Genomic DNA, 19,151 nt, shown 5'->3' on the forward strand with positions numbered 1-19,151 from the left:
ATGATTCATTTATATGCAGAAATACCCCTGACCTTTCTTGAGAATAACAAATTTGCCACTCCCTGTGTTTTTCAGACGTAAAGATAGAGGCCAATCATGCTTAATATGACGATTTTCTGTAAGAACGTCATCGTATCGCGATTCGCGTCATTCGTTCCTATTTATATGTATCATTTTAGACTTCACGTCCCTTAAGAAATTAGTTAAGTTTGTCATTATACCCTTATTTAGTGATCTTTTGAAGTCAAGTTTTCAATAAATGAACATAAATTAATTTATTTTGATTAATTAAATTGACCAATAAACATGTATTAATCATTTAGTTTCCTATGTAGGTCAAATTCATACTTTCAAAGCTAATAACTCTCAGGGATAAAATAGGAAGAATAATGCCATTTCTATATTGTTTTTGTGAAATGACAAATATCAAGAATCATCTATTTTTAGTAAGAACGACATATAAATAGGAACAGATAGAGTCATAATTAAATGATGGTGTTTGACTAGATACAAAATCTTAGAATGAAGGGAGTTTGTGTAAACTTGTGATCTAATTACTCCCTTCGTTTCTGTTTAGTTGTCATCATTTTAGGTTTCACGCCCCTTAACAAATTATGTTAGTTTACTATTTTATCCTTATTTTTAGTGTTCTCTTGAAGTTAAATTTTCAATAAATGAACATGAAATTAATTTATTTTGATTAATTAATTTGACCAATGAACATGAATAAAATAATTCATCTCAAGGGTAAAATAAGAAGAATATTATCTTTGATGCATTGATTTTGTGAAATGACAAATATTAAGCAACATCTGTTTTTTATAAGGACGACATGTAAATAGAAATGGTGGAATACTTATAAATAATTGTGTGCTAATAAATAGTCTCATTAAAATTAAAATGGAAAGTTTAAAATTGATTGAATAAAGAAGTATGATATTCTTTTTTCAATCAAATTGCAAAGGAAACTATCACATATAATTTGGGAGAAATAAAGTATAATTTAACCATAACTAAATTTTTAAAATGTATATGCATAGTTGCAAACATCCAAATGCATGTCATTTATTTATTGGTTAGATATAGACATTAATTAATATGAATAATTAAGGTTGAAAGATTGAAAAATAAATTATTTACAATTACGAAGGAATGATTTTTACCTCAACTCGAGAATATTAAAATTCAATATCATAGTGTGAATTGCCCCCTCTTGATCACTATTTTGTTCTTGGGACAAACAGTTCATATTTTTTAGATAATAATAGATGGATCGTAATTTCAAAGAAATTGAAATCGATTATATTTAATTTTTCCCTTTGAACTTATTTCATATGTTTTTCATAGTTGATAGTACTAGTTTTTAATAATGGTAATAAGTGTCAAAAGTGAAAAGAAAATGAAACAATATTAATGAAATTTTTCAATCATAAAGCACCAATTCTTTTTACAATACTTTATTTATTTTTGTTAAGACATAATATCACATGTTCACATCCTTGATGAGTATTTTGTTTTGTTTTCTTCATATATATATCAGTAACGCTTTATTACCTCCAATTACTTCTTAAATTCTAATACATTTAATTTAACTCAATTGCATTTATGTACTTAATTGATTTCCTATTAACTATTAAAGAAACTCTTAATATTGTGCGTTTAAAGAACAACATTTAAAAAGATGAATAGTACAAGATTTCCTATGTTCTACATTTGTCTCATACTATTTCCCTTCACGCAACTTACATCGTCCGTGCAGGATGATTTCTTCTGGGCTAAAGACGTAGTCATAATACTGAAGAACGAGTTGCATGTCTCAGCAAATGTTCGTTGCAAATCGAGGGATAATGATTTAGGAGATCATGAGATTTCGATCGGTAATACATATAAGTTTTCATTCAAAACAAATTTTTGGGGGACAACTTTATTTTGGTGCAAAATTTGGTACAAGAAATATCCTAATTCTGAAAAATATACTGAGGCTAGTTTTGAGGTTTATAGTTCTGAAAGTCATACAGAACATTGTGATCATATTTGTACATGGGAACTTCTAGATAGTGGTATATATTCATATGATCCATATAATAATAGATCTATTAAAGAATATGATTGGAACAATTAATGAAATTTTAAGCATAATAAATATAATATAGTCTCTCTTTTTAAATGCGCTTCGATGTTGTGATAGAATATGAAATTAGAATATTGAGTATATTATAATAATACGTTGACAAGAATATTTTTTTTAAAATACCAGCTGTATCCTACTATTTGTGAGAGTTTTTCTTATCCATTTGTTGATCATGTTTTAGGCTACATATTATGTTATCCTTGTTAAGAATTTGGGAGGAATTTTTTTTTTTTATTATGCTATGTTATTCTTATGAGATTTTTGTTTGCCTAGAATAGTAAAGAAAAGTACATAAATCTGATTAATTTAAAGGATGGTTTGATTGTGGTATTAGAAATATATTAATTCTAGAAGGGAACACAATCTCATATATAAGAACACTTATTAATTATAAGTTAAATTGTAACAATAGAAGGTACCACAATTAGTCAAAATCACGTATGAATCATTGTTGAGCACAAAATTTAAGAAGGAATTTTAAACAATGATACATCAACTAAATATACACAACAAACTAAACATATATAATTTTGTTTCTTATCGAAGTAATGTATCCATCTTTTTGAAATATATCAAAAGATATTATAGCTGGACTCAGCAGTGGCGGATTCAGGAATTAAGTTTCGGGGGTTCGAAATTTAAAGAAGAAGCTCATGTGATAATGTAAGTGCATGGTGAGCGTAGTAACCCCGACATGTTTTTTGTACAAGGTATCTCATTGGTTGATAAAAGTTAACACCAAACTAATCAAAGATATTGAGAACAAAGCTACGTTGATAAAAAAATTAGTGGATCAGTTGTATTACATAAGTTAATTCCTAAAACACGTGAAAATTAAAGGATGAAAAAGGAAGTGAGACGGAGAAGAAAAATATTTACCTTAACCCACTAAATTTATATTACCTTATTGTACCGCATTAAGCATTTCTTTCTACTTTTACCCTACTCTTTGAACATTCCTAAAATTTTCTTGTACTTTTTATACTTTTATTTTGTAATGTTTTACTTTATTTTGCATTTTAATTTTTTTAAAATTAGTATCCATTCAAACACATATTACTAGGAAAATTATCAAGATTCTCTAAAAGTGTGTAAGTATAGATTTACTAATATTATAATGCATATTCAGAAGATAAATAAATGGCATCGTCAATTTTTTAGTTCATGTAGTTTAATTTACTAGGTTAGTCGTCACTTGTTGAAAAAAAAAATGACGAATAAATCAAATAAGTTTAGTTTTCATTTCTCTAAAATAGAATTGAAAAAATAGAAAAGAAATTCCATGAATTCTATTAAATATATAATATTAAAAGGATATTGACGATTTTTAGTTTCTTCATTCAACTACATCTAATTTATCTTTATATATATAATTCATCATTTTTAAAGAGTTGTACATAAAATTATGTTGAAATAAAATGACAAATAAATATAAGAAGAATAAAAAAAAGCGTGTTTAAAAAATTTAAACAAAAACAAATTAGAAAAAAAATGACATAAAAGAGAAAAAATAATGAAAAAGAGAAGATGATCCAAGCCCAAAAGTTGAGCCCAATTTCATGCATTAAAAAGGATAAAAAATAAGAGAAGAGGAGTTGCTGCGCATGCGCAGCGAACCCACAACGTAAAAGCCACTGCTGAACCCCTTATCCATTGAGCCAAAGCTTCTCACTTGTTTTAAAGGGTTCATTTTAATATATGTACATATAAAATCAGAATTTAACCCTATATATAACGTAATTTTTCGACCGAGGGGACACAACCTAGGTCTGCCCTGACTGCTGGAGTATTAGTTAGTATTAGTACTATTATTATTGTTATCATTAACATAATTAGGGAGTACTATTATTCATTACTAATATTCTTTTATTTGGAATAAATTATTGGAGGGTATAGCTATATTTATGTGTTAGTGGAAGAGAAACTATTCTTTAGCACGATTCCCAAGGGGAATGTTTGTGGGTCCCCCCTTTCTGACCAAAGAAAGACTTGATTTTCATTAAAATATTTATGTGCAATAATTCACTATAAACTTTTTTATATTTTGATGCACCTTAATACTTATAATAGTAAAATTTAATGCAATGATATAGTAAAAAGTTAAATTGCATCAATGTAAATATGTAGTAATACATATTACATATAGCATGTTGGGAAGATTTATAAGACTATATTTCTAAGTTATCATACGGAGATTGCTATGACAATTAATAACATTATCGAAGAGTCCGAACAATCAATATATAGAGATCTATCTTCTTCGGGCCTTCAAAAGTTATATTGGATATGTTGTTGTACCAGTATCTCAATTTCCTCCTAAAATTACATCCCAATATCCATTTGATGATTCTCCATCTCTACTTTGCTCACTTATGTTTGAAACTTGCTTTAAATCTTCAAAAGGAAACAAAATCCCTCCACTTGTTGTTGTACTTGTAGTAGTAGTACACTCTTGCAAATAATGTTGAATAATATTATTACATTCATAGCCACCATCACTAGTACTACTACTTCCAATTAAACCATGATCCAAATTACTAGAGAATAAGTAAATTGAATTTGGATCAGACATACTAGGCATGATTGGCATAAATGAATTATTATTTGGTACTTGGATCAACTCAGAAATAATCTTGAAATCAGATGAAAAATCCAAGTTGAGATCTTGATCAACCCCTTTATTATTAGAAGTATTATTATTAATATCTTGTATTTTAGGAGAAATAAGATTATTTTTCATAATATTATTTGATGATGATTTCTTGGATTTTCTTGAAACTCCACCAATAGGAATGTTCCTAAGAGATCCACCATCAGTCCAATATCTTCTACAATTCTTGCAAAAAAATCTTGGTTGAGAAAGACTATAGTTATTGTAATAACAAAACTTTGTGTTTGTTGAATTGCACCTTGGACAGTTCTTCAAAGCTTGATCATTTTTTTGTTGTTGTTGTTGATGAGGCCTAATTTTCCTTGTATAATTTGTATTTTTTGGTACTATTATTTCATCCATAGATTTCACCATCTCCTAAAAAAAAGAAGGAATATTTTTTTTAAAAAATGAGTAAAATTATAAGATCATCATAGAGGAGTAATAAAAATTGAATCTTTATTCTTTGTAGTATGTACTACTTTTTTTTTCAACTTTTAAGATAATAACAAACTTGATCTTTTTCTCTTTTTTCAACCTTTACAAAATTTCACATAGATAAAGGGGGAAAAGTAAAGGATTACATCAAACTTTTAAAAAGCACGCAAATTCAATTTGTAGCAAGAGACACAACAATATATATTTATATAATGAAACCAAGATTTCATAAAATATTAAGTGAAAAGGCAAAATTTTTAAAGGTAGATAGATCTATATTTCTAATTTTTGGAGCTTGTACCTGAGGCCATTGTGAAGCGTCCATTGATGAAGGAGGAGGAGGATTTATTTAATTTTTTGGTGAAAAAAGAAAAAATAGTAGCTTTTGAGAAAAAGGAATGTTTGAGATGGTTCTACTTCTATGTGCTAAAGCCTTTACGTGTTTATAGAGAGAAAAGAGAGTGCTTAATATATGTCCTTCACTCTAACGGAAGACTAAATAGGAACACGTGGCACAATCTTATCCGTCAATTCGATATTCAATAAATGTCAAATCAGTGGATAAGATTATGACAAGCGTATGCTCGTTAGTATAAAGGGTATATATACTCTAATTTTTGGACGGCAGAAGCATCAATATCCCAAAAATATAAAGGAGAATATCTACGTACCATTTACGATATTTCAGAATATATTTGTCCTTTTCCCATGTTTAATTATTAGAAAATGACATTTTTTCTCTTATTCTATATTGACTATAGTAGTTTATTATCAGTTGTTAGTGGAGGAATATATGTCCCTGCAGAATGCAGAGAGAATAAATTTTCATTTATAACTTTTGTGGGTGGTTATAACTTATAGGTTTACTCTTATTTGTTTATTTATTGTTTTTATAATCATGGTGTTCGAGTGAACATATAAAGGTTGGAAATTAGGGGCAGGTAGGTAGTCAAACTTTTGTGCGGGAGAGGCATGGGCTAGTCTTCTCTTTTTATCTTCTCGTTATTCAGTATTCCTTATGTTTTAATTTATGTGACATATTTTGTTTTTCGAGAGTCAAACAGTTTAAGTTTGACCAAGATTTTGCGCATGAAATCTTTGATTTTTCTGAAATGAAATTTATATATTTGTAAATTAAGTAAAAAGTACTATAAGTCACAATAATTGACAATTCAAAATATTTAAAAGATATAGGAAAAATTTACGTTCAAAGATAAATTTGTTTGAATCTTGAAATTTGAAATGTGTCACATAAATTGGGACATAGAAAATAGTACTAGTTAGTATTCACATAGTATGTTTTTCTTTTTCTATATTTTTACTATTATATATTACTTTATTTGCTTAGTTCATTTTGTTATTTTAATTTGTTATCGTTATTTTTCTTACAATCCTGTTTTGATTACACTTCTTTTAAGTTGACGATCTATCAAAAATAATCTTTCAATTTTATAAAGACAAAGGTAATAATTAGGTATATGTATGTATATCCTACCCTCTCCAAATTCATTTGTAAGATTATATTAGGTATATTATAATTGTTCAAGTTAATTTATGCATATTTCAACTAATTTTACGAAATATTTACTTTCTTGAATATAAATATATCGAATAACTGACAAAAGACTTGCACCTAATATTTTTTCCTCCCTTGTCATTGTTTTATTTTTTTATTCTTAGCCTTATATGTATTTGAGCTAATTTTATACAATAAAAAATCTTACACTCTTTTGAAATTAATTATTTCAGTGTGGAAAATATATGGACGGATTCAATGTGAAGGATCTAGGTGAGGTGTTATCCTGCTTGTACATATATTGTGCAAATCTTTATATTTCATGCAAAGAATGTGAGGGAATATTATCTTGTCTGCCTCATATCCTCCATAGTGGGACATAGGACAAGCTCTCGTGTTAATTATCAATAAAATAAATATTTTGAGCTCGGAAAATGAAATCGCATATATATATATTGGGGAAGATACACATAAATACATGCATTTTTGTTAACATATACACTAAAATAGGGAGGGAGGTGAGCGAGATAGTCATGTATCTAAGTTATATACAAATCACACTACATACATATTTCTAATTTGATTTGCATGTATCTGGGATACCATATACTTAGGAGAGTGGCGAGTGAATGAGAGGGAGGCGAACGAGATTTGTTATGTATCTCATATACATACAAATACACTTTGATACAGTGTATCTAGAACAAATTACATCTAATTTTGACACCATGTATCCCGAGATACATGTATCTGCGCATATCTGGACGCACCAAAATCTAATAAGATTCGTAATTGCAAACTACTCTCTCTGTCCCTAATTACTTGTCCACTTTTGAATTGACGCACCTATTAAGAAAACAATGATTGACATAGTGAGTTTACCATTTTACCCCTATTAATTATGAAGTGAATGAATTGAAAATTTAAGATTTTCAAGAAGTTCTACCTTTTCAAAATTAATTAATTGATAGGTAAAAAATTTGTCCTTTATTGATTTCTCAAATGGACAAGTAAAAAAGGAAAATTGGACATGTAATTACGGACAAAGAAAGTATCATGTATATAAGTAAATAACTCTTAGACTGGTGGAATATCGTGAATTTCCCTTTGTTTTTTAGTTTTTGTGTCCTCACGTGCATCATTGTGCAAGTTTCCTGAAATTTCTTTAATTATTACGTTGACATTATATATATTGAGAAATTCATTAAATATAAAGGAATATTTTATTGGAAACCTACCAACAAAGTCGATTTTTTATCCAATGACAAAAATGAAACATGCTTAAGCTTTGCTGATAAATTATCTATGTTTATTTGAGATTTATGAGAACTCATATATTTCAAATTTTAAATCCGTCTCTTTCTATTATATAATTCGATAGTACTATATATACTTCACTAAAAAGTTGAATAATGTGATAAAAAATGATGATATACTCATAGATATAGTAGTTAATACTAGTTTTACTAAGTCCATTGTTAGATCGACTGCGTCAAAAAGCATTTTGGCATTACTTTAATTTCTTCGTACATTAACTAAAATTGAAGCATGCATATTCGATATTCATATTTAAGCCTTGATTTATTTAAATTCACATCGCATAAATAGATCAACTTAATTTATAAATTATTTATATTAAATATTAGCCTTTATTATGTTGTTGCTAGCAATTAATGCCACTATCTTTTAGTCAAACCAAAAATATATACCAAGGTTAGATAAATCACGATATGTCTGCATGATAATATAACATGTCACCTTAGGAAAACAAATACATATAAGACGTATATATAAGTCGAGTGTGACAATATAAAAAAGGGACCTACTATTAGTCAAACAAAAAACATGCACGTACAAGTGTGACTCGTATATCGTATTAAGACAATGAACATTTAAACCAAGAGAGATGTCGAATAACTAGAAGTCCTACAATAAATACTTATTTGCATGCGGTGTTTAGATCAAATCATGTAAATTTTACTATAGTTGAGTTATTTGATGGGGGTATAACATGCATAATAATTAACTATAGGTTGAAAAGTCCAAATTCTATGTACAAACACATGTTATGTATGATCGAGACAACCAATGTGGGACCAATCTTATATGGATGTTGGGCTGGGCCTAATAGTAGATAGTGCCAGTAGTGGTGAATTGTAGGGCCCAAACACTAAAACCAAACTAACAACCCAAAAGGAATACATATAACTAGGCCCAACATAAGTATAGTTTCTCAGGATAAAAATCCTAACCATATTGTCCTTGACTCCATGTGGTCAATATCGAGTTCATTTAAACTTAGTATTTTCAATACATAATAAAAATTTATATACAATTTTTGTACGAAAAATGTAGTAACAAATACAAATAATAGATATGAATTCATAACTTTAAATATATATAGAGTATTTCAATGTTAAAAACTTTAAAGATTGAATCATAGAATTTAAATTATGAATCTTCCTCCGCTTGTGGGCCGGTGGTCGATGATGATGCCACGTGATTATCTACCTTCATACCACGTGGAACAGTAGTAGACTGTTGAAGAATCAACTTTGGAGTGAGTTCCATGGAATTGGTTCTTATGGCCCCTTAGTGATGCATGTTGGGCCAAGTGCCCAATGGCTACTTTTGCAAATAGGGCCATTAGTACACTAGAAAGGCCAAGTATGATACCAAATAAGTTATTGAAATTTCATTTCTTTTATCCAACTCACAAGAATTGCATCTCCAACAACAAAAAATTAGTATAATTCCACTTGTGGAGTTTAAATAGGTTGACTGTTCATAGATCTTACCTCTATCTTGTGAAGGTAGAAAAGTTATTTTCGATAGACCTTCGGCTCGACTCTCATCTCTAAGGAAACAACACAATAAAGTAACGAACCATGGAAATTGGAATTATAGGGTACGATGTGGTAGAATTGGTGAGATCCCTCCTTCGTTAATTGAAAGTTCTTGATACAAAGTTTTGAAAAAGGAAACCATTGTTGGTACATAGTGTATTCTCCTTTAAAAACTCTACATGACGCGGATCAGTGTTTTAAAAAACTCTGTTGGGACTCGCCTCGGGGGTCACCTTAGGGCAGGACTTTAGCAAAACGCCTCAAGACTCAAGTGTGGGGCATAGTTTTGTAAGACTTACGCTCTAAGTGCCCGACTGTACGCCCTAAGCATGCCCAACGCACAATGCTCGAATCTCGCCTAATAGATCTTACACAAATTATGAGTTAAAATCTTTAGTTAAGATTGTTGACCCTCATATTTTTTGAATAATTGAATGATACATAATAATTTGATATCTATAGAGATAAAGAAGATTGAGAATAACTCAAATAACAAGGATTAGTATCACATATTTCCTATTTGCTAACACTGTGAAAGTAATTATATATTACGTAACATTTCTTTATAAATACGTCGCGAAATTTTATTCTTTCACTTATCATTGTTCTTCATGGTTTTGTCATATGTCTCAAAATTATTATATTTTATTTAGCTATTTGAAAGTAATTTTATGTTTATTCATGATGGAGCGATGTTTTTATTATAATACTAGTAAGGCTATTAATTATTTTCTTTTAGGGGGATAAATCGTTTAGTATGACAAAAAAAATATTTTTGAGAAATTATTTTATTATTAGAAAGTTAAGATATTAGATTATTTATACTTGTATAATCGTGTTAGAACTTTTATTTTCTATTAGTTTATTTAATCATATTCGTAATTATTTCAAACTATTGATTTATTTTTATAATTTTGTGTTATTATATTATTATTATACTATAATATAAATTAACAATTTAAAGATCTATAGGGCTTACGCTCCACATCTCGAGGCTCACGCCTCGCCCTATACTAAGTAAAACGCATCGCCTCACGCCCCCGCCTTTTAAAACACTGACGCGGATATAAGTTAGTCATATTTCAGATAACAAATACGAAGAAGTTACAACTGGAACCTTATGTCATAAATTTGAATTCTAATGGACTCTTTATTATGGTAGGCAAACCCCTGTTAACCATATAAATAAACTTAATAATTCACATTTTCTTCTATAAAAAAAACAGGTCATAAACTCGAAGCAATCAACCCCAGGTTTATTATGACATAAAAATTGATTTGTCTAAATCAAGATATATTCTTTAATATAACAAAACGTCTTTTCCATCAGACTAAAGTAAAATACTATTTTAGAACACTAGAAGTATTTCATTCTAAATGAAACAAACATAAGAAATATACGAGTTATCAAATCAATCAATAAAGTTAAAGTTAAAAAATACAATATCAATATGATTTATTTCAAATTAGATGGTCTAAATCAATATTTTTTTTAAAAAAATGAAACATATAATTGGCAATCATTTTCAATTAAAATCTCAATGTTTCCTATAGTGTGTGTCATAGATTTTTTAATGGACCACAATATCTTAGGGCAAATCTATGAATGGGGTCTAATTTCTTCCAATATTTGCCACATTGGCATAACATTCCAAACAATTATTCTTAATTTTCATTCATATATATACCCCTCACCCACCCCACACCACATGCATAATATCATCTTTCTAAGTCCAATGAGATGATAGAGCCCACTTGAAAATACTCATGGGCTTGGGCCTCAATGTCTTTCAATTTTGAGGAAATTTCAAAAACAGTCAAGACTAGAATCATCATCTGGTTTCTTAGTTAATGTTTCTCTAATTACAAATCATAGCTATAGTAACGTGTTATGAAGTTAATAGATTGTATACTCCAAAATTTTATATGTTAATTATATAAATACGTCTGACATTTAATTTTGTTGATTGACGCAATAAAATCTATTTTAAAATAATTTTTTTCACAAATCAGGATAGTATATTGAGAAAAGGCTCAAATGTGCTATCGAATTTTGAAAAAATGTTCATCTATGCCATTCGCTAAAAGTTTGGCTCATCTATGCCATTTTTTTATTTGAGAAAAAACTCATCCATGCAATTATTTGTTAACGGAAAATAGTTCTGATTTTGCAAAACCATTTTTTACACGTGGTCAATTGTGATTCGGCCACGCCATTAATTAAATTATTTTTTAAAAGAAAAAAGGCTCAAATATGCCATTGAACTTTGAGAAAAGGTTCGTCAATGCGATTCGTTTAAAGTTTGACTCATCTATGTCATTTCAATTAACAAATAATGGCATGGATGAGCCTTTATCTCAAACGGAAATGACATAGATGAGCCAATTTTTTAACGGATGACATAAATGAGTCTTTTCTCAAAGTTTGATGAAATATTTGAGCCTTTTCCCTAGTATATTTCCTAAGTATTTATATTTCTCGTAATTATGTGTTTGTATACGTCTATTTGTAGTACCGTGATTTATATTTGTATATTTTATATTTTTTATACACTTATAGTTGAAAGTATCCAATTTAAGCTGCTGCCTATGTAATGATTTGTTTTTTTTAAAAAAAATTTTAATATTTAATACATGTATGATTGACCAATTTTGTGATTGGATAAATCAGAGATTTGTGTTTTGTATTTATGATAATCGATTAATTGTATTTAGCTTGTACATATATTTCTCAGATATTAGTATTTGTATACGTCTGAATGAATTTGTATTTGTATTCTTGTGATTTTTTTTCGATTTCTGATAAAAAAAAATTATACAATTGTGTTTGCATGGTTTCAATTTTAGCTCTTGCTTTAATGATAATTTACATTTGTACATGATTTGGACGGAGAAAAGAAAATTTAAAATTTCAATTACGTAGTTAAGCAAACTTATACTACTTAATTACTCATTATAGTTATAGTTTGCTATAATTACCACTCGCGACTAACATTAACCATTAATTACGTAGGCTGACTTTGAGTTTGTATAATTAGCCACGTTTGTATATGTATAATTCACCACATTTGTATAATTCGCAAATAACAATTCTTTGTTTGATTTGTATTTGTATACGATGGTTTGTATTTGTATATGACGATGATTTAGTTTGGTTTTTCAGTTTTGTCATCATATACATTCAATTTTTTTTGTGTATAACTTTTAAAAGTTTGTATAAACGTGTAGTTTTCGAATTTTGTATAATATAATTTATATAATGTAATTTGTATATTATATTTTGTATAATTGTTTAAAGTTCATATGTTTATGTTTATATCAATTCGTTATTTTGGGTTTTATTATATTTGTATAATTCCAGATTTTATATTACTCAATTATACAAAAAACACGCGAATTATACAAACGTACTTACGAATTATACAAACGAGATGCGAATTATACAAATTATTGTCCTCTCTCGCTCACCTCTCTCCTAACTCTCCCAATCTCGCTCGCCTCTCTTCTCCCTCTTCCAATCTTTCTCGCCAGAATATATAAATACATATGTATAATATACAATTATCTAACCGATATACACATACAATTCACCTCTCTCCCACTCTCTGGCCTCTCTCGCTCACCTCTCTCCTTCCTCTCCCAGTCTCGCTCGCCACTCTCCTCCCTATAACATGTAGCTACAAATTGTAATTAGCAAACTATAGCTATGAAATGTAATTAGGCTATTTTTGAATGGCTATATGCGAAAGTTCCTCAATTTTAAATTAGATATGGATGAGTGAAATTAGGAAAAAAACGTGTGAGAGATGATATGTATTTGCGGTTTGATACAAATGCTCTACGTGAGACCCATATTAAAATAGCTATATTGAATTAAACTATGTATAAATTTTAGAAATCACATAGTTTTAATATGAAATTACAATCTATCCCTATTTAGTTTGTGATTACATTAATCCCTGAAAAACTAAAATAAACCGGATATATAATATGTAGCTCGGATACATTAAAAATTAGCTCGGATACATTAAAAACTGGCTCGGATACATTATAAAATAATTTAGAATTAGGAGAGAAATAAGGGATTTTAGAGGTTTTTAAAAATAGAAGGGAAAATTAGATATAAGGAAAACATAAGACGTGTATTTCAATAATTTTTCCTAGCTATGTTTACTAATTACATAATAGATGTTTATTATACCGCATAATTTTTCCTTCATTTTCCATAATTATTCGATATAATTGTTTGGTAAATAACTCTCTTTTATTCATCGTATAATTTATGGGCCTTTTAGATCATATTTAAAGATTTATTTTCAACAAATTAAAAATTTATGAGAAATCATTAGATAAAAGCTTAATATTTTGTAAGTTACTGCAAAAAATTGGATCACAATCTATAACTTTATAAGTTAATGCAAACGTTCGTTAGACGTCAGTTTAATATTTTATTGATAAGGTTAAGAATTATATTACTATCAAATATTATACCCGAATCAAATTTAGAAAGATAATTTTCTAATCTATATAATTTCTTAAAATAAATAGGGACAAAATCGAAATATAAAAACCTAAAAAAGTCAATTTCAAATACACATGGAATATTTGGGTTGATCGTATATGCTATCCGTTTCAATTTGATTGACACTCTTCATTCTTCTTCTTTTTTTCTTCCGTCAATTTGAGACCTACTATTACATTTTACATATTTAGAAAGTGCCTAAACTTTAAAATTCATTTTTCTCGTGTAGTGTAACTACATATTTAGAATATTTTAAAATAAAAAATTATTTACACTGACGATATTGTATATCGCATGAAAAATTAATGAATGAGTCGTGTTCTCCCATGGATAATGCTAAATATATATAATTCCATGGTCAATGTATGGGTTGTAATGCTACTAATAATATAATTATACTACTTTTATGGTTTTACGCAACAAATCACGCCAACAACTATTCAAATTGACACACCAACACATACACTAAAGCAAAACTAAGTCAAAGGCACCTGGTTTATTTACATATTAAAAGTTGTCAATTAAAAAATATTTTCTCTATTATCGATCACTATCACATGTATAGAGTCATATTTTATTGTCATAATATAAAATTAGTTTTAAATTTGATCTTAGTTGACAAGCAATTACTGTACATATTTCAAGTTGACAATTAAACACTTGAATTTGTGTCTCATTGACGTCCGATGCTAACGTGACACATAAATTTTGAAAGTATCTAGATCATTATTTTGTAATTGAGATGTTCAATTAACACAATAAAAATGAGCTGAAATGTTTAGACGTGCATATATATTCAAAATTAAAGTGCCAAATATTATATATTTATTTTTTACACAAACTTTTTGTGTCCTTGGGTGGTGCTTGGGACGGTGGCTGTTTGTTTAGCGGTAATCAACAAAAAGTCAAATTTGTGTTCAATATTTGTCAAAAGACATTTGAATTATAATGAAAGATCATGAATTGGTTTCAACAACTTCTACTTTTTGAGATCATTATATGGTGTAATTACAAGAGTCCGGAGTAGGGGTGTGCACTATTCGGATTAAACCGAATAACCAAACCAAATTTTTATTTGGATTGGTTTTTTGGTTTTTCGGATTGGTTTTGGATTAATAAATTACTTTGTTTGGTTTTTTGGTTTGGTTTTGGATTTTAAAAATAAAAACCGAAAAAAACCGAATTATATATATATATAATGTTTAGGCTTATAAATTAAGTTGGAGTTAACCACTTTTGTCCCTTTTTGGTTATTGCCTTTCATGATGATTACGTTTATATTTTATGTTTGAATTACATCTATAATAGGTATACTTATAAGTATTGTGTTTTAAGTTTTACTTATGGAACCGAATAGAGGAAAACCAAACCAAACCAAATTTATTTTGGATCGGATTGGGTTATATTTTTACAAAACCAAAAACCGAAAATCCAAACCGAATAGTGTAAAACCAAACCGAAAAACCGAATGCACACCCCTAGTCCGGAGCCTAAAGGGCAAAAAAAATTGTCAAAAATTCCAAAAGGGCACATCACTTTTTTATCTAATCAAAAGGGCAAAATCGCTGCGTCAACAACGATTTTCCTCTGACGAAATCGCTGCTTCGTCTAAAAAAAATTTTCTTTTTTTTATTAAAAATCGCTGTCACAGCAGCGATTTTGTAAAAAAAAATAAAAAAATATTTTTTATTAAAAATCGTTGCCAGTGTAAAAAAAAATTATTATTTTTTTGCTGTGGCAGCGATTTTAAGTCAGAATTTTTTTTTTCCTTACACATCGCTGCAGGGGCAGCGTTTTTCATGCCGAGTGCTATTATTTTCATGCCTATTATTACTTATTAATAATATAAAAATGATAAACAAGACGACAGTATACTCAATAAAATTGTTGAAGCATGAGGAAAATTGAATTATATATCATAAATAATAATAAAAGAATATTAAATTCAAAAAAAAACTTTTTTTTTTAAAATTCTTAACCAAATTCGCTGCTATAGCAGCGATTTTGAAGAAAAAAAGTTTTTTTTTTTTTTTTTGAGAAAATATGCAGCGATATTTTTTTTTGTTTTGTCAGAAGCCCTTTTGGTTAATTTTTTTTTTGATGTGCCGTTTTAGTTTTTTTAAAGAAAAAGCAGCGATTTTTAATTAAAAAAAATTACAAAATCGCAGCGATTTTTATTTAAAAAAAAAAAAAAAGTTTACAAAATCGCTGCTGTGGCAGCGATTTTGTCAGAGGAAAATCGTTGCTGACACAGCGATTTTGCCCTTTTGATTAGAATAAAAAGTGATGTGCCCTTTTGGAATTTTTGACAATTTTTTTTGCCCTTTAAGCTCCGGACTGGTAATGAGTAGATGATATATGTTAAATCATATCATATTCTACATTTTTTTATTTCAATGGATCGTGTTAGATACACGAACAAAATTTTATATCGATAACTTTATTTTATATATATATTTAAGATATAAGGAAATTCATAATTGTGTGAAGCTTTTTTTATGGGAATAGTGCGGATTTGGCTTAAATCTAATTATATCATATCATATTATATCGAAAATTAAGTAATTTTAATTTAATTACTATTAGAATTAACGATTTAATGAGACGTGTATAAAAATGATAGAGTCATGAGTTTACTATCTTTACTCGTAGCTATAAAGAACCGTACACAAAAAGAAATCAGTATGCTTTGATGGCCATACAGTTTTGATTGATATAAGTCCACAAAGTGATGTGTAATATAAAGCTTTAGTGGATGTACGAACAAAAATATATTAGTAGATGGAAAAAAATAAGAAGAGAAACACATATAAGATGTAAGAAAACTCTTAATTAATAATATGAGATTGTTTTTAAAAAAACACATGAATTTAGTTCAAATTAAAATAAACAATATTGTATCATATTCAAGAACATCTTTGAATTGTTTTACGCAACAAGTCAAAATTATTTTACATTATCTTTTAAAGTAACTCATTATATATTACGTAAATTATACAATAATATAATATGCTTTAATATAAATTGGTGGCATTACCCCCTCTATTGGAAACTCTTCATCACGTCATTCTCACTTGTGTAAATTGTTGGTCAAATTTCTCAATCTGTCTTTTATTTTGATTATAAAGTTTAAGGGTGTGTTTGGTATGGATTTTTTTTCTTCATGTTATGTCATTCAATTTTCTCATTTTCGTCAATCAAAATATTTTTCGTTATAAAACTAAATTTGTTAAAAGTTAAGAAAATGTTTTTTTTTTAGTTAATATATAACGAGACAAGTTTTATAAATAACATTTTTCGCGGTTGATTATCTCCTCTCAAACCTCCCCCACACACACCCCCCTCCCATGCGTTCTACCCCACCCCACCGATCCCCCCACCCACACGATCCACCTTGATCCCACCCTATCCTTTGATTTTTCATATGGTGTCAAGCATCCCTATTAAGCTTCAATTAATTCAGATTCGTGTTGCGTAAGATCATTTAAAGGGAAAATATTTCCTAACATGATTTATATTAGCTCAAATCGTAAGCTTTTAATTAAGAGTGAAAAGATCATATCATATCTTACGAAGAATATTTTTGTTTGAATCGAACACACCCTATAGAATAAATGAGTGACGTTTAATTTGATAAAAAGTAGCTGAACATACTATGGAAACATGACAAATGAAAGGTCATAATGCAGTATTTTGAATAATTAGAGAGGCCCCAATTTTAATTTTTTTTGTAATCTGGAATTTTCCTAAGACAATGCCGTCCATACAAATAACTATATGAAAACAAAACAAAACAAATAAAATAAAATAAAAAGAAGAAAGAAAGAAAACGACGTATAGAATAAGTCAATAGGGTATATAATGGATGTTCAAAGAAGCAAGAATAGTCAAATCCTTTTTAAAAAAAAGAGAAGTCATCAAATGGTGGAACTAAAAGTGACAGTTCGATGTACTGAATTTTCAATACACGTAAAATATAAAAAATGATCAAATCATAAAAATTTATTGTACGTAGCTTCATCTTGCATTTTTATTAGAAGCTCAATAACTTTCATATCACGTGACAATAGCTATAATCGACTTTCCTTCCCAATGGTGGACTAATTGTTAAAATTATTATTTTTATTGTTACTATTAATCAATTTATAATATATGCATGTCAAGTTCTAAATAATTTCTTAGGAGGAGAAGTTCATAGACTTTTTCCAGTCAGTTTTTTAATAGTTCTTAAAGAGGAAATAATTTTCATCTTGATCATGATAAATTGATAATATTAGAATTAAAACACCAATAATAATAATAAATCTAATGTAATTTTATAAGTCGGGAGAGAATAAAATGTATGTAATTGTATCTCTATTTTTATGAATGACTAGAAAAACTATTTCTGATCGACCCTCGCTCCTTCAACAATCCTTCCGCTTTATTCAAACTTGAAAACGACAATATTAATGAGATTATAAATTTAAAGCACATTATATATTCTCTAATTAAAAAGCGACTTATTTTTTAAAATTCTTTTTACATCTTTAACAACCAAAACTTCATGTCTTTTCTAGTAGATAACTTGATGAATACGTACTTTAAATAAAATCTATTAATATCAATTATTACTTATACAAATTTATTTCAATTACCATGCTATGCAAATGTATTATAATCCATTTGATTTATTTTGTCATAACATAAAAGTAGGTAGGAAGTCCTAGATCTTACCAAACATATTTAATCATAATAATTATATATAATTATGGTATTCTTTGTATAACTTTTAAAAAATGTGAATTATACGTTAAGTTATGTAAAGGAACCAACATATAAACTAACTTGGTCTTTGTATATACGAATACTTCCTCCATTTCATTTTATAATTTTATACGAACCAATTTGGTTGAATATTTAAATTTATAATCTTATATAAATTCAAACATAATTGCGACGATACGAAATAAAGTCATCATTTTTCTATTTCTTTTCAAACATGTTATTTGATTTTTTGAAACAGACTAAAAATAATAATAATAATAATAATAATAATAATAATAATA

At 28.1% G+C, this 19,151-nt stretch overlaps 2 protein-coding genes across 2 annotated transcripts in view; both read right to left on the reverse strand.

Annotated features, from left to right (window-relative positions):
• The window catches only part of LOC125814566 (probable aquaporin NIP5-1), a 125,551-nt gene that overhangs the window by 54,421 nt on the left and 51,979 nt on the right, over positions 1-19,151 (reverse strand). The gene's annotated exons all lie outside the window — the stretch shown is intronic.
• On the reverse strand, positions 4,419-5,544 carry LOC125814573 (dof zinc finger protein DOF4.6-like). Its single transcript, XM_049494037.1, has 2 exons — positions 5,521-5,544; positions 4,419-5,159 (listed from the first exon to the last, which is right to left on the reverse strand). The coding sequence occupies exons 1-2, from the start codon at positions 5,542-5,544 to the stop codon at positions 4,437-4,439; spliced, it is 747 nt and encodes a 248-aa protein (XP_049349994.1). The 3' UTR covers positions 4,419-4,436.

Source organism: Solanum verrucosum, unplaced genomic scaffold, assembly GCF_900185275.1.
Source record: "Solanum verrucosum unplaced genomic scaffold, falcon-dt-bn FXZP01000268.1, whole genome shotgun sequence".
Lineage (NCBI taxonomy): Eukaryota > Viridiplantae > Streptophyta > Magnoliopsida > Solanales > Solanaceae > Solanum > Solanum verrucosum.